Source organism: Echiichthys vipera (genome assembly GCF_963691815.1).
Source record: "Echiichthys vipera genome assembly, chromosome: 6".
NCBI lineage: Eukaryota > Metazoa > Chordata > Actinopteri > Perciformes > Trachinidae > Echiichthys > Echiichthys vipera.
Genome location: NC_139831.1, coordinates 25,402,437 through 25,420,575, shown reverse-complemented (window position 1 = coordinate 25,420,575; position 18,139 = coordinate 25,402,437). Strand labels below are relative to the sequence as shown.

The 18,139-nt window shown below is 39.3% G+C and overlaps 1 protein-coding gene across 1 annotated transcript in view; it reads left to right on the top strand.

Annotated features, from left to right (window-relative positions):
- The window catches only part of il1rapl2 (interleukin 1 receptor accessory protein-like 2), a gene marked incomplete at both ends in the record, with an annotated part of 379,427 nt that overhangs the window by 190,482 nt on the left and 170,806 nt on the right, over nucleotides 1-18,139 (top strand). Inside the window, 2 exons of the mRNA XM_083915266.1 lie at nucleotides 3,148-3,317; nucleotides 6,283-6,386. Coding sequence (XP_083771392.1) covers nucleotides 3,148-3,317; nucleotides 6,283-6,386 — 274 coding nt within the window. The remainder of the gene's footprint in view (nucleotides 1-3,147; nucleotides 3,318-6,282; nucleotides 6,387-18,139) is intronic.

The window sequence follows — 18,139 nt, the reverse complement described above, 5'->3', positions numbered from 1 at the left end:
ATTGTAGAAAATAAGCTCTGTGGTGACAAAAGTTTATGATATTTACACAATTGTTCAGCAAAATAGCCACTTTTGTGATTTTTGAAGCATTAATGCAATCATCAGAAGTAAAAAGTTGACGTAAAGATATACTGTAAATCAACTACATCATGGTCACTTGACTAACATCACCACGACGAGCTTCCAACCAGTTTCGTGTGTTGAGTGTGATGACACCCTTTGTAGTGCGTGGAGTAGAGTTTTTACTGATGTATTCTATGTCGCTGAACAAAATTTTAAAATCTCTTAAGCCTTTGTTAACCACAAATCTCATTTCAGGCATAACATCTAGTTCAAAAACCGACTGACTGAGATAAGGTTACTGAAAGTACAAAAACACTAACTCATTTCTGGCCTTTAGAGTTCATTCCTGCACTTCATTCAGATTTATACAGGAAGTGCTTATACCAAATGTAAATGGAATTGTACTTATATAGCAACTCTCTGGTCTTCTGACCACTCAAGGCACTTTTTACACTACTTGTCACATTCACCCATTCACACAGACATTTACACACTGATGTCCATCACTGTAATCATTCAAACCACATTCACACAGCACTGCAAGTCACAGGAGTGAATTTGGCCAAATAGCATTATTTGTCTTTAAATACACATTTGCAGGTTATAATGGAAGGAGTCTAAAGTTTCTATGATTAGAAAAATAAGTAATAGAGAAAATGCTATTGACAAAAAAATGAGCCATAATAACTAAATTAATCATATAGATTTTTTGGAGTAGTAGTTTTTGCAGTTAGTGAAGGAAGGCCCAGATGAAAATAAATGGCTACTAAAAGTTTCTGTTCACATTGGACGGACAACAAGAACTTTGGGGCACATTTTTTATGCGATTGCTGAACAGATTTTTGGCCGTTTATCTTCCACTAACATCCGAGATCCTGACACTACTGTGAGTTGGCAGTGTGTGTGATATATGTGGGTTTCTGTTTGCCAATCATGAGTGGAAATATTTTGATGATATGCAATTTTGTGGAGAAGAAAAGAAAGATGTGTATTTTTTGGCTCCGGAGGCTTTATCGCTGCAGGGTAAAGGCTGTAATTCAGACGGAAGCCCTTGTGGCAAGTTCCTGAATGCTCCAGTTAAAAGAGCGAACATCTATCTCAGCCTCAGACCACGAGAGGGGAGAAAAGAAGTCAGAGGACCACAGTACAGAGAGAGAAGAAAAGAGAGAAGGAGCTGAGAGGGAGATGATGGGTTGGGTGGGGGAGAAGTGAGGTCTATTTGGGAAAGCTCCTTGTCATTTTCCGTCCTGACCTCTACGTCTCACCAGCTCCTACTTGTCTTCCATCTACAACTTGTTTTCTGTTTCGTTATGGTTGAAAGGCTCTCACCCCGACATCACAGCGCTCCCTGTCTTCTTTTTTTCTCTCTCTCTCTCCCTTTGGTCTTGATCTCTGTGTTTCTCTGAATCTTGTTACATCTCTGTTACTTTTTCTGCAATCATTGCTAATTTTTCCTCTTTTTTTCAGTTTCATACAATATATCGAGGAACACATTTTTTTTAAGCTCCTACACTTGCCTTTATTTATTATTTATTTATTATTTATTAAGTCCCTTAGACACCAAGGGCGTTTTTTTATGCAATCAATTTGAATGTCAATTTTTAGATTGTTTTTTGTCATGAGCACTTTCAAACAGAACGTGACAATTATGTGGTGAAAAAGAAACGGAATGTTTTTTTTTTTCTGGAGCAAGGTCAATTTTACCAAAGCTTCCGCACCATAAATAAAGGCAGCAACCTGTTACGTTACACCTTACCTTATGAGGATTTTAAATCAACAACTTGGAGGCTGTAGTCTGGGACGGAAAACTTTTGACCTGAATGGATTTTTCGACAGATTTTGGGCACTCACAATTTACTTTAAAGCTGATTTAATGTATTAAAACCAAATAAAGCTCATTTGGGTGTTAAAAAGTTTGTGATGTCAGTTGTTGTTGAAAAAAAGTGTTCAGTTCCGGTTTCCGACCAACCCTGTCAATTTATGTGACCCAAATTATTTTATGAGCTTGGGGAAGAGATAATCATAAATAAAAATTGAAATACACAAATAAGAAATTGATATATTTTTGTACAGCACCTCTTCATCCTGTACAGGGATGAGCGCATTCTCTATTTTTAAATGAAAACAACGGCTTCTCGTGGGATCTGCATGCAGACGACTGGATATACGACTGGAGCGCTTGTTAATGTTATATGACCGCGGGAGAAAGATGGGCATATGTAATACCTCCATTGTTTGCCCATGCAACAGCGTGTCAAACAAATTTGTAAGATTAGGTTTGAAATATTTCGAAAACGGTCTTAAAGAAGTCAAGTTTAAGTGCCCTCTGGGAGCCAAAACGTGTGATTAAGTGCCCTCTATGAGCCAAAACGCGTCTCCCCTCTTCAGGGGCGAGGATGCACTATATGTGCCCTTTTTCTCCTTTTCGCCCCTGCCCTTCAAATGAACACTGTGCACACGACTGCTTCTGACGTTCTGACAGTGATCTACGGTTTGATTAGATACATTTTGATATTTTTGAGATGTCTTCAGTAGAACAAAGTATCCATCCCTGTTGTAAGGGGAAATAAAAAATAAAATACATTTCCTACCTATCGCGCGCTGCCACTGGAAATATAACATGATAAAATACCATACTTACCCATGACCTCAACTGACAACCACCAGGAACCAAACTTTTTTTTCGGCCTAAACATTTTCTTCACAATTTTCTTTTATATCTCTTGCGCTGTTGCCCCCTTCACTGTCCTCACAAAAAAACAACACCCACATACATACACTTTCTCAAATTGAGTGTGTGTTATTGCCTAGAAGGTGAAGAACAATATTGCCAAAGACACAAAATAAAACAATCTCCTGTCACTCACTCGCTCTCTCTCTTCCCGTGCCTCTCATTCCCTCTCCGCCACACTTTCTCCCCCATCAAGCATTTGATTTGAATTTTCCTCTATAAAGTATATCTTATTGTATTCTAAAGCAGAGGTGTACTGTATTTGCAGCCTGTCTACCTTAAAATGGATTATAAACTATACATCTATCACCACATTCTCATGTATTTTTCTCTCTCTTTTTCTCTCCTCACAGTGGATGGATGCATAGACTGGTCAGTGGATCTGAAGGAGTACCATGTTCTGGCCGGCGAACCTGTTCGAGTGAAATGTGCCTTGTTCTACAGCTACATCCGAACCAATTACACCATGGCCTCCAATGCCAAGCTGCGTCTAATCTGGTACAAGAACAAAGGAGATGCCGAGGTATGATCAATGGTATTAATGGCTGATGAGGTAGGTGGGTGTGGTAGAACACGGATAATGATCATTTGAAAATAAAATAAATTTGTTTGATGTGGTGCATCTGTTATTTTTATATTTACATAGTTAGGGTTCAAAATAAAAATGACAACTAAAATAAAAATAAATAAAAAAATTCCAAATCTAAACTATAACCACACCCATTTTCAAAATTCATAAGTGTGTTATTCTTATGGTTTAGGATAGCCCAAGTAAACATGAACAACCCTCTCCCAAATCCAAAAACTAGATTGCTAAAACTTTCGATATCATCAAGTATGCTATAGATACACTAAGAGAATGCAGAGGAATGCTTTGATATATGGGAACGTTTCACAACTGACAACATTCATTCATTCATTCATCTTCAACCGCTTATCCCGGGTGCTGGAGCCGATCCCAGCTGACATCGGGCGTAAGGCGGGGTACACCCTGGACAGGACGCCAGTCTATCACAGGGCACATAGAGACGAACAGAGACAGACAACCATTCACACCTACGGGCAATTTCAGACTCATCAATGAACCTAACACACATGCATGTCTTTGGATTGTGGGAGGAAACCGGAGTACCCGGAGAAAACCCACGCAGACACGGGGAGAACATGCAAACTCTGCACAGAAAGGCCAAGGTCGGGATGCGAACCTGTGACCTTCTTGCTGTGAGGCGACAGTGCTAACCACTACACCACCGTGTAGCCCTCACAACTGACAACACTACAATATAAATGTTATCCTTCAATTTGTTTCAATGGTACAGTTTGTTTTGGGAAACAGGGCTAGAAGAATGCAAAATGTTTACCTGAATTTGAAAATTGAAGATTCAGCCTGTGATGTTGCATTTGAATTGTATCATGATTTTAGTTCATACAGTATCAAATCAAATGAACATGCCAGTCTGTGTTCTCATTTGAAGAATGGCAGGGTTTTACCATGCTCGTTTTCTTGAATATGTCAGGGTCAACATAGGATATCCTGTACCGTAACAATGGTTGGATATTTAGCAAACAGCCCTAACAGGGGACATCAGGTTTATGTAATGAGTCTTCACTGATAAAAGTGACAACATAAAGAATACTCCAAACAGTCAGTATGCATACAAAGGAACACTGTACTATAAAGACTGAAATAAAGGTGCATAGCCTACTGTAAACAATATCTACTGTAGTGCAAAATTGGGATCCACACCAAGAATGCGTCTTCTCTTTGGCTTGCTTATGTTCGAGTAATAGCTGCTACGAAGGAACTAGAGGGACTGATCAATCCTGTGGTCCCATTTGCTAATAAAATGTTTTCCCCTTCAGCATGGGGATGCTGAATGGTAGCATGAATGGTAGAACAGGATTTAGCTTGATTACAGTAAGACCTAATGATACATGTAATATGCATATCCAGTATATACAATGAAACTAATCCTATGGGTAGCACTTTTACATAATACATCTTTAATGTTATGCCTTATTCTATTACTAATGTAAATATCAGAGTGAGAGGGACTTTATATCTCTCTATTTGAAACACAAATATCTAAATGACAGTCATTATTTCCTTTCATTTATTATTGATCTGCAGGCCTTGGCACGGTTCCTCCGAAATCGTTATGCAAAACTTTTGCAAAAGAGGGTTTTGTATAAAATCCTTCGCCTTTGATTGGACCACTAAAAAGTAGGACGGAGTTTAGCATGATATGGAGCTACAGAGCGGGTTGGCTCCTTGCATAAGTCTCTCACCTGTATATGCGCTAGCGTGCCACTTTAAAGATGCCCTATCATGCGAGTTTCCAGGGTCATATTTGTATTTTTTGGGTCAACTACAATATGATTACATGCTTTGCTCTTAAAAAAACACATAATATGTCTCATATTGTCCATTGTTGCAGCAGCCATGCAGCACCTCTTTGTGGCAGGCTCTGTCTTAGCTTCTGTCCCCCCTCACTCCCGAAAAGCCCACTGTGCTCTGATTGGTCAATTCAATTCAATTTTATTTATAGTGCCAAATCATAACAAAAGTTATCTCAGGACAATTTACAAACTAGGTAAAGACCACACTCTATGATAAACATAGACCCAACAATTTCCCCGTAGAGTACGGTGGCAACGAAAACCTTCCCTATAACAGGCAGGAACGTCAGACAGACCCAGCTCTGTGGAGGATGGCCATCCGTCTTGACTGGTTGGGGAGGAAGAAAAGGAGAGAGAAAGAGAGAAAGACGGACATATGGACAGCGAAAGACAAAGACAGACACAAAGACAGAGACAGACACACTTCCAGTAACTATAATAATATATATAGTAATGTGAATATGACTTATATGTTATGGCAGTTAATACAGCAGAATAGTAGAAACAAGCACAGCTAAGGTTATAGATTATAAAAGCAGCAGGAAGCGTCATGCAGGACCAGGTCAGTTTGTCTGCTCTGCTGTGATTGGTCAACTGTTTATTCTGCTTACCATATAAGGAATCAGTTATCTCAGCAGCTGAAAACACCGTCTATGGAAACTAGCCACGTTAGCTGTGCAACATGCTCATGTTAGCTTTAACAGGGTAAGTTCCAAAATAAACACCAAAAAAGCATTAAAGTGTCTGAGCTCAAAGCTCACAGTTTGAGCCTGTGTGTAGCAGCATGACCAAGGGAAGTCCGGATTCTTCTACGTAGACAAATCCCGGAAATTTGAAGAAATCGCTAATAGCAACCGACACCCTAGCGTTCAGAGCGGTCAACAGGGCTCACGTCAAAATGCAAGAACGTCATTATTTGAGGCAACTATAAAACATTATAACTACACTTATAGGTCAGAAAAGACAGAAAAGCATGATAGGTTCTCTTTAATGATTTTCATTGCATGATGGGTTAAAAAAAACACATGAAGAAAATAGGAACTTGGTGTGCAAAAGCCGTAACATTTGTTTTGTATTGTCTCCTTTAGGAGCCTATCATCTTCTCAGGTCATAGACTGAGTAAAGAAGACGACTCCATCTGGTTCAGATCTGCTGAAATGGAAGACAATGGATTCTACACCTGTGTACTAAGGTAACCCATGTACACAGCTTCATACATATTTTGACCAAGGGCTGGACACTGTCATGAGTTATAAAGTTAAATGATTTAAAAATGGGGTAGAATTTGAGAACAACAGATTCTCCAAGGAAGCATATTTAAACACACTATTTATATTTGTGGTCTGACTCTGACATGCAGCAGTGTTCTTGGAGTTGCCTCAGTATTGTGGATTTCATCACATGGGAACAACGTTGCAATAGATTTCTGACTGTGTGTTCTACCCACATGGCCCATTTTCACTGCGTTATAGCAAATAGCACAGTTTTTTTTTAAACTTATCTGTATCAATTTTGAGAAGAAAAAAAGCTCCTTGGCCCCAGTAATCGAATCGTAAACACTGATGAAAGATGTTTAAAAAATATTACTACTTTATTATTGTGCTATATCACAATAGATATTTCGATTCTTAGAATACAGAATAGTAAGGCGCATGAGTTGCTCTATCTTCCACCCGGTACAAAGCGGCGCACAAAGCGGCACACAATGCAGCACATAATGCAGCGCACAATGCGGCGCACATTGCAGCGCACAATGTGCTAGCTAGTTTCAGATAGACACAGTTGTCATTTTCAGACCCAGTGCCCATGTTGTGTCAGTACTTACAACCATCTGTGTGCCCGTGGGTGTGTTAAATGTGGTGTGATCAAAATGAGGTCTAATCAGGCGCATTGCTGGTGTATTGCAGCAGAAAGAAGAATCAGCAAGAATCTGGTCTGAAGTCAGAGTTGCAGTATTTTAAAGGGCACCTTATGCAGATAGTAAGATTTGTTTTGCACATACTGCAGTCATATACGCGGTGCCGCTGTTAATTAATAGTGGATGGGTTACAGGTGGTTAAAATTAACATAAATGAGGAAAATATCATTTACATTCTCTAAAATGTGAACACAGCTGGAGAGTTGCTCCTTCTTTGCTCTATACGCGTTACACACGAGACGAAGTAGAGTAAACTCATTGATTATTTTAGAAGCTTAAAAGTTTAGTTATGTTTCCTCTTTCAAGTTCATAACTACAGTTTTTAGATTTGCTGCTTAAACAATACACACTATTTTCAACAATGACTTTACTGCATGCATGGAAATGTTTACACTAAAAGCAGCCTCTCTAACCATTAAAGAAAACACTCATCAATGCAATACCTAATTCAACTCCTTGCATCGCCCCGGCGTGCTGGGAGGCCTTGCTGTCTTTTGTCTTTCACTTTTATTTGCCAACTTCTGTTGAGCAAGGAGAAACCTAAAACATGAAGGGCAGTAGCTCTCCAGGAGGAGGGTTGGAAAACCCTTGCCTAAATAGAATGGTAGAGGAGGAGTGAAATGATTCATCCAGGTGAAATCAAGCAGAAGGATGATTTAACCATAAACAAGGATGATTTATCCCGTAATTCGGGTTGCATCAGAGCCGATCAGCACATCATGCTTGTCCTCCTCCTCCTCCTCCTCCTCCTCCTCAGTTACACAGGTTATATCACATGGAGCACAAGCCTTACTTGGTGTCTAGAATATGCCATCCATATGTCATCTAACTAACAATAGTGACGTTGGATACCCTAAATATACCATGCACTGTAGACCCTTGGAGTTTATCTTGTCTTGGCTTTACTTCATACATTGGCTGAGGTCTGGTCAGAATATCAAAACATGTCTCTTGTGTCTAGGTATGCAGGTGTTTGTGCATATTTTCCCTGCTCATTGTGTGGAATGCTGCCAGTTTAGTGAATTGAATATTTACAAATGGCTATTGGCAGTAAAGCAGAATTTGAGTCTTTTGTGGTCTTCAGGTATGTGTGTGTGTGTGTGTGTGTGTGTGTGTGTGTGTGTGTGTGTGTGTGTGTGTGTGTGTATAATGAGCTGAAATCAGTGAATAGTAAATATGTTGCCTACAGTCTGCCAATATCCATGGGGAGGAGTTCATATCCCTGCTTATTTTTTAATAACCCTGTGTCATAATTGTTGTTGTTTTAATGTAATCAATAACCTAAAACGAAAATGCAGTTATTTTACAGTGAATTATGAGATTGACCGTGCATTAACACCAAAAGTTAAATCATCCAGAACGCGAGTATCGCGTCGCTTGCTCATATTTGTCCCATTTTTGATCATCGCTTTATCACGTCTATCGCAGGTAGCAGCCAAGGCGGCTAGCTAACTGAAGCTAACCCCCGGCTCAGCCTACTCTGCTGTTGTGCTAAATGGAAGTTATGCTAATTCTAAGCAGGGTTCTGAATGCTTTTAAAAGAAATGAAATGAGCTCTCAGAGGAAGTGTGTGGCTCTTAAAAGAGCTGTTGTGTTGTAGTGAGATCAGTCCGTCTTCTTCTTTTCCAGCAGACTAGATGCCTAAAGGCAACCCCTGCCACCTACAGTTCATAGTTATATCCATTATATTATATCCATATGAACAGTTCCCCCAAGGACTGCAACAATAACGGCTTTGGTGAGCCCGCCGAGCTCCTGGATGTTTCACGGAGAACTTCGATGCTTACCGCAACCTCAACGCTGATTGACCGTCGCAGCACAGCTTCATGCAATGTCGCTTGAAAAGTTCCAATTTTTTCAATTTCAAGCGTCACACGCGATGAGGGGATGGACGCGATGGATGCGATGGAGGCTTCATCGCTTCATTGCATCATCGCATCGCTCTTATCGCTCGGAACGCGTCACTCGAAGCGACATTGCGTGTCATTGCGTTATTTCCATTGATTTTGAAGGGCAGCTTGACGCTTTCATTGCCTCCATCGTTTTTGTTGTGAATGCACGGTCAGACCTGAGTTGAAAAATATCAAATTTTTTCTTTAATGTTTAATAGAGCAGACTCAATTAAGACGTCAGTGGGCAGGACTAGTTGCTGCAGAGTTTTGCCAATGAGAAATGATAATTCTGGCTTATCAAAAATTAGATCATTTGGTAAATTACTCAAGGTCCACTTACTAAATGTATCTAAGCTGTCCATCACATCTTGCTTCCTTCATCAGTGAATGGTGTTTTGTCACTTGGAGATTACTCAGCCCTCATCATTTGACCTAAGTCATAAAGATGACCTATTATGCTTTTCTGTCTTTTCTGACCTATAAATGTTTTTATAATGTTTCATAGTCATGTTAAACAATACCAAAGTGTCAAATAATAAAGTACTTGCGTTTAGAGTAACGCCCTGCCGACCGTCTGGGTTGGCTGTGCTGAGCTCTGAACGTGATTTCTCAGAATTTACAGGATTTTTCTACGTAGAAGAGTCCTGACTTCCCCATTGGTCATGCTGCTACACACAGGCTCAAAATGTAAGCTGTGAATTTGGCCAGTTTTATGCTTTTTAAATTTTTTAGTTGTTTATTTTGGAGGTTAACCTGTTACAGCTAACGTTAGCATGTTGCGCAGCTAACGTGGCTAGCTTCCATATAGAGGGTGTTTTCAGCTGCTGAGATAACTGACGTAAGGGGCGGAACATTTTCTGGCAGATAGCATAAACTGTTGACCCATCACAGCAGAGCGGTCCAGCCGACCAATCAGAGAACACTGAACTTTTAAGGGGGGGGGGGGGCTCAGACAGCGCGTGCCACACAGAGATGCTGCATGTGAGAAATATAATGTGTTTTCTAAAGATCAAAGTATGTAAACCTTTTGAAGCTGAACCGAAAAATACAAATATTACCATGAAAATTAGTATAATAGGGCATCTTTAAGTAACGTGATAACAGATGCTTGTATACAGAACAAAATATCAAAACAATATTTCTGCAACTGCTCTATCTCCATGACAACTGAGTGAGTTGTTGAAGAGGGCTCTGGGATGTGTTGAAAGCCTTGGGAAAAAGCAAATGAGTGGATCCCAAGAAAAAAGGTTTCATGAGGTCTGAACTCCATTGCTATTTTAATCAATCTCACCAATGACTTTGGAGACTATGTCATCATAACTGATATGAATAACAGTCAAACTGGTTTGAAGGGATTTTCCATCATCTTCCATTGAAACTTTACTCAACGCAACTTTATATAGTACCTCCTATACAAACGTGCAACCAAAAGAGCTTTGCATAGCAAAATTGAAAAGACACAAAAAATATGAATAAAATGTTGTAAGACAAAAAAAATAAAATGTTAAAAATCAATTAATAGAAATCAATAGAACCACTAAAAAATAAATACATGTCAGGAATATAAATAATATTAAAACCAGTTAGATATTTAAAAACTAAGGCTTTAACATTACTCCAAATTAGAAGGTTAAAAAGAAATATCTTTAATGTACTTTTAAAATTACTAATAGAAAGTGTCATTCTTATATCCAGAGGCAGTGAGTTCAACAGTTTAGAGGCATAAAAACAAAAGGCACTCCCACGGGTACCCTTATGGGAAACATAAGGAACATTTAAAAGAAGAGTAGTGGAGGACCTTTGTGATCTGACTGGAACATAAAATGAAAGAATATCTCTAGAGGGGAGCAAGGCCATTTAAAGCTTAATAAACAAGTATAATAACTTCAAACCAATTCTAAAAGATACAAGAAGCTTAAAGTGTTAGCTTTGGTTGCACTCATTTTGTTTTGTCTTATAAATTCCCATCTCCCCTCTCTAGTTGATCCTGTGTGTTTCCCCCCCTCTGCTTCACCACCTTCCCTGTCTTCACTGTCCCCTCTTCTCAGCGGCTGCCTCCATCTTCTACACCTCTTTCTCCTCCATCTCCTGTTGTTCTTCCTCTGCTTCTTGCTCCTGTTCCAATGTCCTCCCTTTCTCTAACGCTTTGTCTGTCTCCCAGCCCTCCTGTTTTTTTATCTCCACCTGATTTTTTTTACTTCTCCACATCCCCTCATCCTCCCCCGTCCTCTGCTTTCCTCCCACCTCCTTTTCTTGCCAGAGCTTGACACCTATCCTCATTAATAAGCTCTCTCTCTCTCTTTCTCTCTCTTTCTCTGTCGCTCTCTCTCTCTCTCTTTCTCAATCTCTCTCTTCCTGTCTTTTGCTTGCTCTCTCAGCATGACAACCTAATTAGGGCTTGGTGTCTGTCATTGTCTCAGGGTCTCTTATTAACACACACACACACACACACACACACACACACACACACACACACAGCGCGTGCACACACATGCCTCTTATCCTAGTGGAGACCAACTGGATCATATTATATTACTAGAAGGTTGTATCCATTGTGTGTCACTATGCACAGAGAAAGCTGATAGAAGAACGTACTTTTAAATGTATTTATTGCCCTTGGTCTGATGTATGTTGTTGTTGCCCTTTATATGTACAGACTGCCAGCACCCTGAGATAAAAGTCACTTTTTCATATTTCTATCTGACACTCAGTTCGGACCGACTTGAAGTAAAGTCAGATTTGTGCAAGGACAATAAAACACATCAGATTAATCTCAGTTGCAGCCATGACCTTCCTAAGATAGATAGATAAAATATGTGTAATCTTGTATGAAAATGTTACTATGTGCACTTAGATATTTAATTTATCTCCATGTGCTGCCAAGGTTCAACAATAAATCTTTTCTTCAATACGTCAAGAAATTGGTATGATGTTTTACCTTAACATCCATGGGTAAATCACTGTAATTCTTTGCCTAGGGAGTAAAATTAGGAAGTATATTCAAGGTTACAGCATGTAAGCACTAAGGAAAAGCATAGACACACACATATATATATATATATATATATATATATACAACATCATAGGAGGAGCCAAGGCCTCATTGTCGATCGGTTTCACATGTGGTCTCTTTGTGAAATGCATGCAGAGGGCAGAAAAACAAAATGACTGAGAGCGTATGTAGATATCAACAAGTTGTTTTTGATCATAAACTGCAGAAATAGTAAAGTAATCTCTGCAGCTCCCTTTCAGCTCAGGGTGTAAAATTAGCTATTTGCATCTAACGATCTAGTCGCAGTTCTGGATTATTATTTGTTTGTTTTTGTATTTATGATCTATTTATTAAGGCATGAAATGTAGGTAGCCTGGCTACCTCTCAGTTTGTTTTCTATTTACAAAGGGCATATACCAAAATGCCTACAACAGGGGCCTGTTTCACAAAGCAGGTTCAAAAAACTCTGAGTCTAACCCTGAACTCTGAGTTGATCTACTCTGAGATAGGAAACTCTGAGTTTTCGGTTCCAGAACAGCAGATTTGCGTTAGGTTGATCAACTCAGAGTAGTTTGACCTGGAGTTAAGCGCGTGCACCACAAGTAAAAAAAGACAGCATCAATGGAGCCCTGATTCGACGAGTCACCATGGCAACGGGGAAGCGGAGCGCTGCGCTACAACTGGAAATGGAAATATTAATGCGCTGATACGGTGAGTTTGAGCAGGTTAACACCGCTGCAGCAGCAAAAGAGAGGGAGACGGTGCGGGAGAACATTGCGGCTCGGGTCAGTGCATAAGTTTAAATGTAGTCCTGTTGCAATCACAGTAATATCACAGGGGAAACTGCTTGAGTGGTAGTCTATTAATTTATTTCATTTAAGTGCAACCCCGCGGGGGAGAAGCGCAGCTTAAGATGAAACATAAAAACATTGTTCAAACAGGTAAAACATCGGCACAATCTCATGGTGACGCCTCATTTTGAGCATGTTTTACATCGTAAAGTAAATATTACCGTAAGTGGCTGGTTTTTGCCATTTGCAAAAAAAACGCAGCGCAACACACAAAATCTGCTGTGATATGAGAGCATGACTGGTTGTTAATGTTGGAAATGTAAGGTGGGTTGAGATGGACTGTGACATGAAACGGTGTTGTGCGTATTCAGCCCCCTCGCATTATGGGCGATATTCTGGATCAGAAGGCAATATAGGAGTAGTTTATATACCGGTAACCCAACTAAAAGCACACACTTTTGAACCTATGAATTGCAAGAAAAGCTGGGATTATATTTAGAAACGCTAAGTCAAATACATTCAACTTGCTCAAAAGATCAATTTCATTCATTTTGTAAGTATGGCTGCAGTATATTAAGGACGTCTATGCGCGGTCTGATAATCATCTCCCGACGAATATTTAATTCTCTTTGCGAAATGCGTCACCTTCATTCACGGGATCGTTATCAAAATGACATGCCATGGTAGTGTAAATATTCACCACCTAATATAACTTCTAATGTAGGCCTACTGAATGATTTTTATACGTTGTATACAAAAACTCCCGTTTGCAAAAAAACGCAGCACAACACAGAATATCTGCTGTGATATGAAACGGTACCGCTCAAACAGAGAATTGCCTGGAAATGCAAGAACATCTATAATCAATAGTTTGATTATCATCTCCCGACGAATATTTAATTCTCTGTGCAGTAATGCTGCAGCTTCATCCACGGGATTGTTATCAGAAGGACACGCCATGGTAGTGAAATAGTCACCACCTAATATAACTTATAATGACTGATGTTTGCAGTGATTTTCTGAAAAAACAGACGGAACTATACTACGCCAAAACTCGCCCGCTGACTGAATGAATGAGGAAATCAAACACTGTGTTTGGCTGAAAGAGGGCGGAGACAGAGAGAAACTTGAGGTTTTCTGAGAAAAACCTGGTCCCGACCAGGTTAGTTTCAGAGAGCATGTTACCATGGTAACTGACCGAGAGGTTAAGTTACCTCTCTTTGTGAAACGGACAACTCTGAGTTTCCCTCATTTCAGGGTTAACAGACTCAGAGTTTTCACTAAACCTGCTTTGTGAAACAGGCCCCAGATCGGCTGGAAATCTGTCTGAACATGAGGGAGGGCAGAAAAAAGGAAACATGACAGATGCTTACATACAGTTGTGTCACTGCTAGTTTCCATTTATATGAAATAATTATAAAATTATACTCATGTACATAGATACTCATAGATATAAAGCAGGTCATTAGCATTAGGAATACAGTTAGAGATGGGAACAGTACCAAAATAAACAAGTTAAAGGCACAACAGAAAACTTTTTTTTTAACTTATCAGTGTGAAGTAGATACTGATTGCAAAATGTAATGGCTTGAGAAAAATTACACCAATGGCGTTTAGATTGGTTCTCTATAAACCTCACTTTCATTGTCTGCCACTGGGTACGAACTCACGGCAACTCCAGGGACTCACTTCACAACATAAAGGAAGAGGAAAGTGTTTGAGATGTGCCAGCACTCATGAAGTTAATAAAACAATAACAAGGAGGCTTCATAGTCTTAATAAAGACCGGTATTTTGCCTTCCACATTGTCAACAGCATTTATTCACAGCTTCACTTCTTCATCTTACCTTTGACAATAAACCACATCACTGCTTAGCAGAGAGCATTTTACTAATGAGGCAAGTCAACAAAACAGCTTACAATTCAACAAAACAGCTTACAGAAGCTTTTGTCAGGTAACGGTAGCGAAAAATTATGGTGGAACAACTGGAGTATGTGGAAATTCGAACATTACCCGGAAGAAAAAAAAACATCCCTGTTTACAGGGGAAGATTGAGAGTGATAAGAGCCATTCTTTCAACAGAACCTGCCTATTTATGAATACTATCGACTTTCACTCTGGCTTAAAATATTGTTTGTCTTATCATACCAATGAAACTTATGTGGCTGCCTGCGACAGCGGCACCAGCAATACCACCTGGGAATGCCAGTGGGGTGGAAAACTATCTGTTGGCACTTTAAAAAGGGAAAGGGAAAATAAACTAATAAAAGAGACATAAGACAAATCTAACAATCTAAGAATGGGAACATAACTTAGATAAGGCAGTCCAGGAACATTGATTTCCTATTTTTATCTTCCCCCTTAGTCTTCCTTATCTTCCTAAACCTCAACTGTCCTGGGTTTTAATAAGGTGTTGGATAGTTTCACACAGACCATGGTGAGGAAGAAATACCTGTTTAAAGGTAAAACGGCACACATGGTTGCTGAGTGTTTATGGCGGAATAATGAATATATTTGTCAAACTCTTTGTCTTTGATCAATGCTTTCATGACCAGTTTGACATGCATGTAGAGATTTAGTGTGGAACTTGTATATTTTGTAATCCTATATTTTTAATTAATAATGATTAATTAAGCTATTTCAATGGTAAACAGCCGCAGTTTCGTACATACTAGCCAAAGCCAACATACAGTATGTCTATCAGTGTAGTAAAAAAAGATTTGGAAATTAAATCTTAAAAAGGTACCTGTAAATAGAAATGTTACTGGTTTCCACTAAGTTACTTTTTTTAAATAGTGAAAATTACCATTTTGTGAGCTAGGGATGGGCATTGAATGTAAGCTGTTTTAATAGTCATTAGGCCTACATGATACAAAATCATTTTGTTTAAACCTGTAGTCTGTAAGATTTCCATCTTGTCAGTTGTCTGTTAAGTTTCTACCTATCAAAGAGTGAGTTCAAACTTTGGTGATGGATCATATGACCCACTAATGAAAGAATTTGTATTTGCTGCTTTTCTGAGAAATATGATCATGATGATGACTCATGATCATGAGTGTCAGTGGCGAAATCTCCGCGCTAAGTCCAATGTGCCGCACAGTAGTGTGCCCTTCTCTATTTGGATCTTCTAACAGTGTGGAGCACGTAAAGACATCACGTCGCATTGTGCAGGTGAGAGCTGCCAATCTTCTGACGCCATACAGTTGACACTGTTTGGTTTTGAAAGATGAGTCCAAAACAGCCATTAGAAACAAGCCAGCCTCCCATCCATTTAGCATTGGCTAATGTTAGCAACATGTTTCTAGCTTTGCCATGTAGCATGCTGTGGGTTTCCCGTTTAGCCCCAGTGTTCACTAGTGGTAGGACCTGATCGAATAATGTTTTTGCTCCAAAATGCCCATCCCTAAGCAATCATGACATTGTGGCAATGAGCTTTCTACCCCTTCATTGTGTACACATACTGTCTATATTGGTAACCTATCTGTACCCTACTGTGAATTCACCTACCTGTCACCCTGCTTATCCATCTATTCATCTATAACCCTCCCTCCACTCACCAATCCATCCATCCATTCATCCATCCATGCCTTATCTTTGTCAGCGATGATAGATGTGTATTTGATGAGATGTCTATAACATCTTGAGTGAATTACCAAGTCAGGGACAAGTTTCTATGGAATTTTCTTTCCTCCATACCGTTTATAGTTTTCCTTCATTAAATTGTTAAGTCTCTCTCCGGCCTCCACTGTAGCAGTCATTCTACTTCTCTCCTTAGTTAAATATAAACCGTTTTTAGGCAATTCACATTATTTTAGGTCCTGTTTACCTCCATCTATTTCAAAGTTGTTATTACAGTGGTGTTGTATGCTTGTGGTTCGGCGCTCTTTCTGTTCAGCCGTTGTGGCTACTTTTGGTCATGCTAACTATCCAGGTTTTTTTATGTGAAAAACAGACTTGGAAAAAACACAGAAGGGTCTCTGCCAACATGTCTGGGCAATACTGACTGGCACAGAAGAACTACTTGCCCTGTGTGTGCCCCAAGGTTTGTAGCTCCTGGCAAATGATCCATCCTTTTCACTCTGAGGTCACCAACAACCCCCCAAAGGACTCCTTCACTTATATATGAATATTAATCTTTATGAAGACAAACATAAACTGTAAGTTTATTCTAATTGAGCACTGTCCAAAAATATTAACACATTTGATGCAATTCATTGAAAAACAAAAAGCTACAGGAATCGCAACTCAAGTCTGCAAATTTCTTAGATCTCGAAAAACAAAATTTACTGTCCCTAGCAACCTCTACTGCAGCTTCCATGTTGATTGAAAATGATTTTTGTGGCATTGAAATGTAACTCACTAGTAATTGGTTTGGGAAAGCTTTAACAACACCGGACAGTACTTGCTTAGCACCAAACAGACATAGTTAGTGAACAAAGTGGATCATTCAGCATTCAGTGACAATTATTTTCTCAAGAGTTGGTAAGGACCAAAGACAGAGTTTAAAGAAGAATATTGGACTTATATCATCAATCTGTCAGACAATCGACTCCAAATGAATGCTAACGTTGCCACAAGCAACTGTCTACTTCTAAATTTGATACATAAAAAGGATAAAGGATATCATATGTTGTTCACAATTTTTATCTACTGCCTCCAATTGGCAAAGAAAGGTTTAAAGGTTTCAGGTTCAAAATGAATTATGTTTTTTTAAAAACTATCAAAGCGGGGCATTTTAAAATTCTTTAAAATTAGATCATTTTCGGTTGTTGTCATATGCAGATCTTGCATCTTTCCTTGAGGCTCTACAGTTAGCAAACCAAAAGTTTGCATGGATTTTATATCAAAAGCTTGTTTCTTCTTTCTATATAAAAATGATCTGGTTTTATCCTCTTTGTAAAACATGTCATGACACTTGCTTAAACTATTCTAGCTAAAACTGTAGTTTTCTACATTACAAAATGCTGCAGGGCGTATTGCTGCCCCTCATCTTCTGAAGTCTATAGTGCTTCATTTCATGTGGATTGCTTGTATTGTGTTTTACTTGTTGAAATTTCCATACTGGAGTGTGGAGGTTTATATAGGCTTGAAATAGGGGACAACATGGAGACACAGTTACAAAAACCAAAGGTGAACAAGCATTAAAGGGGGAGCGACATTCTCTCTCAGGAGACCATAACTGAAAAATAACATTGCCTGAGACACGAGGTACTGAGAAAGAGAGATGTGCACTGTGAGGAGAAAGATAGGAGGGTGGCAGAGAAAGAGGGAGGGAGAGAACCCCCCCCTCCCCCCAAGGGTTATGGGGAGGAAGGTTAAATAGATGGAGATAAAAAAAAAAACAGGAAAGC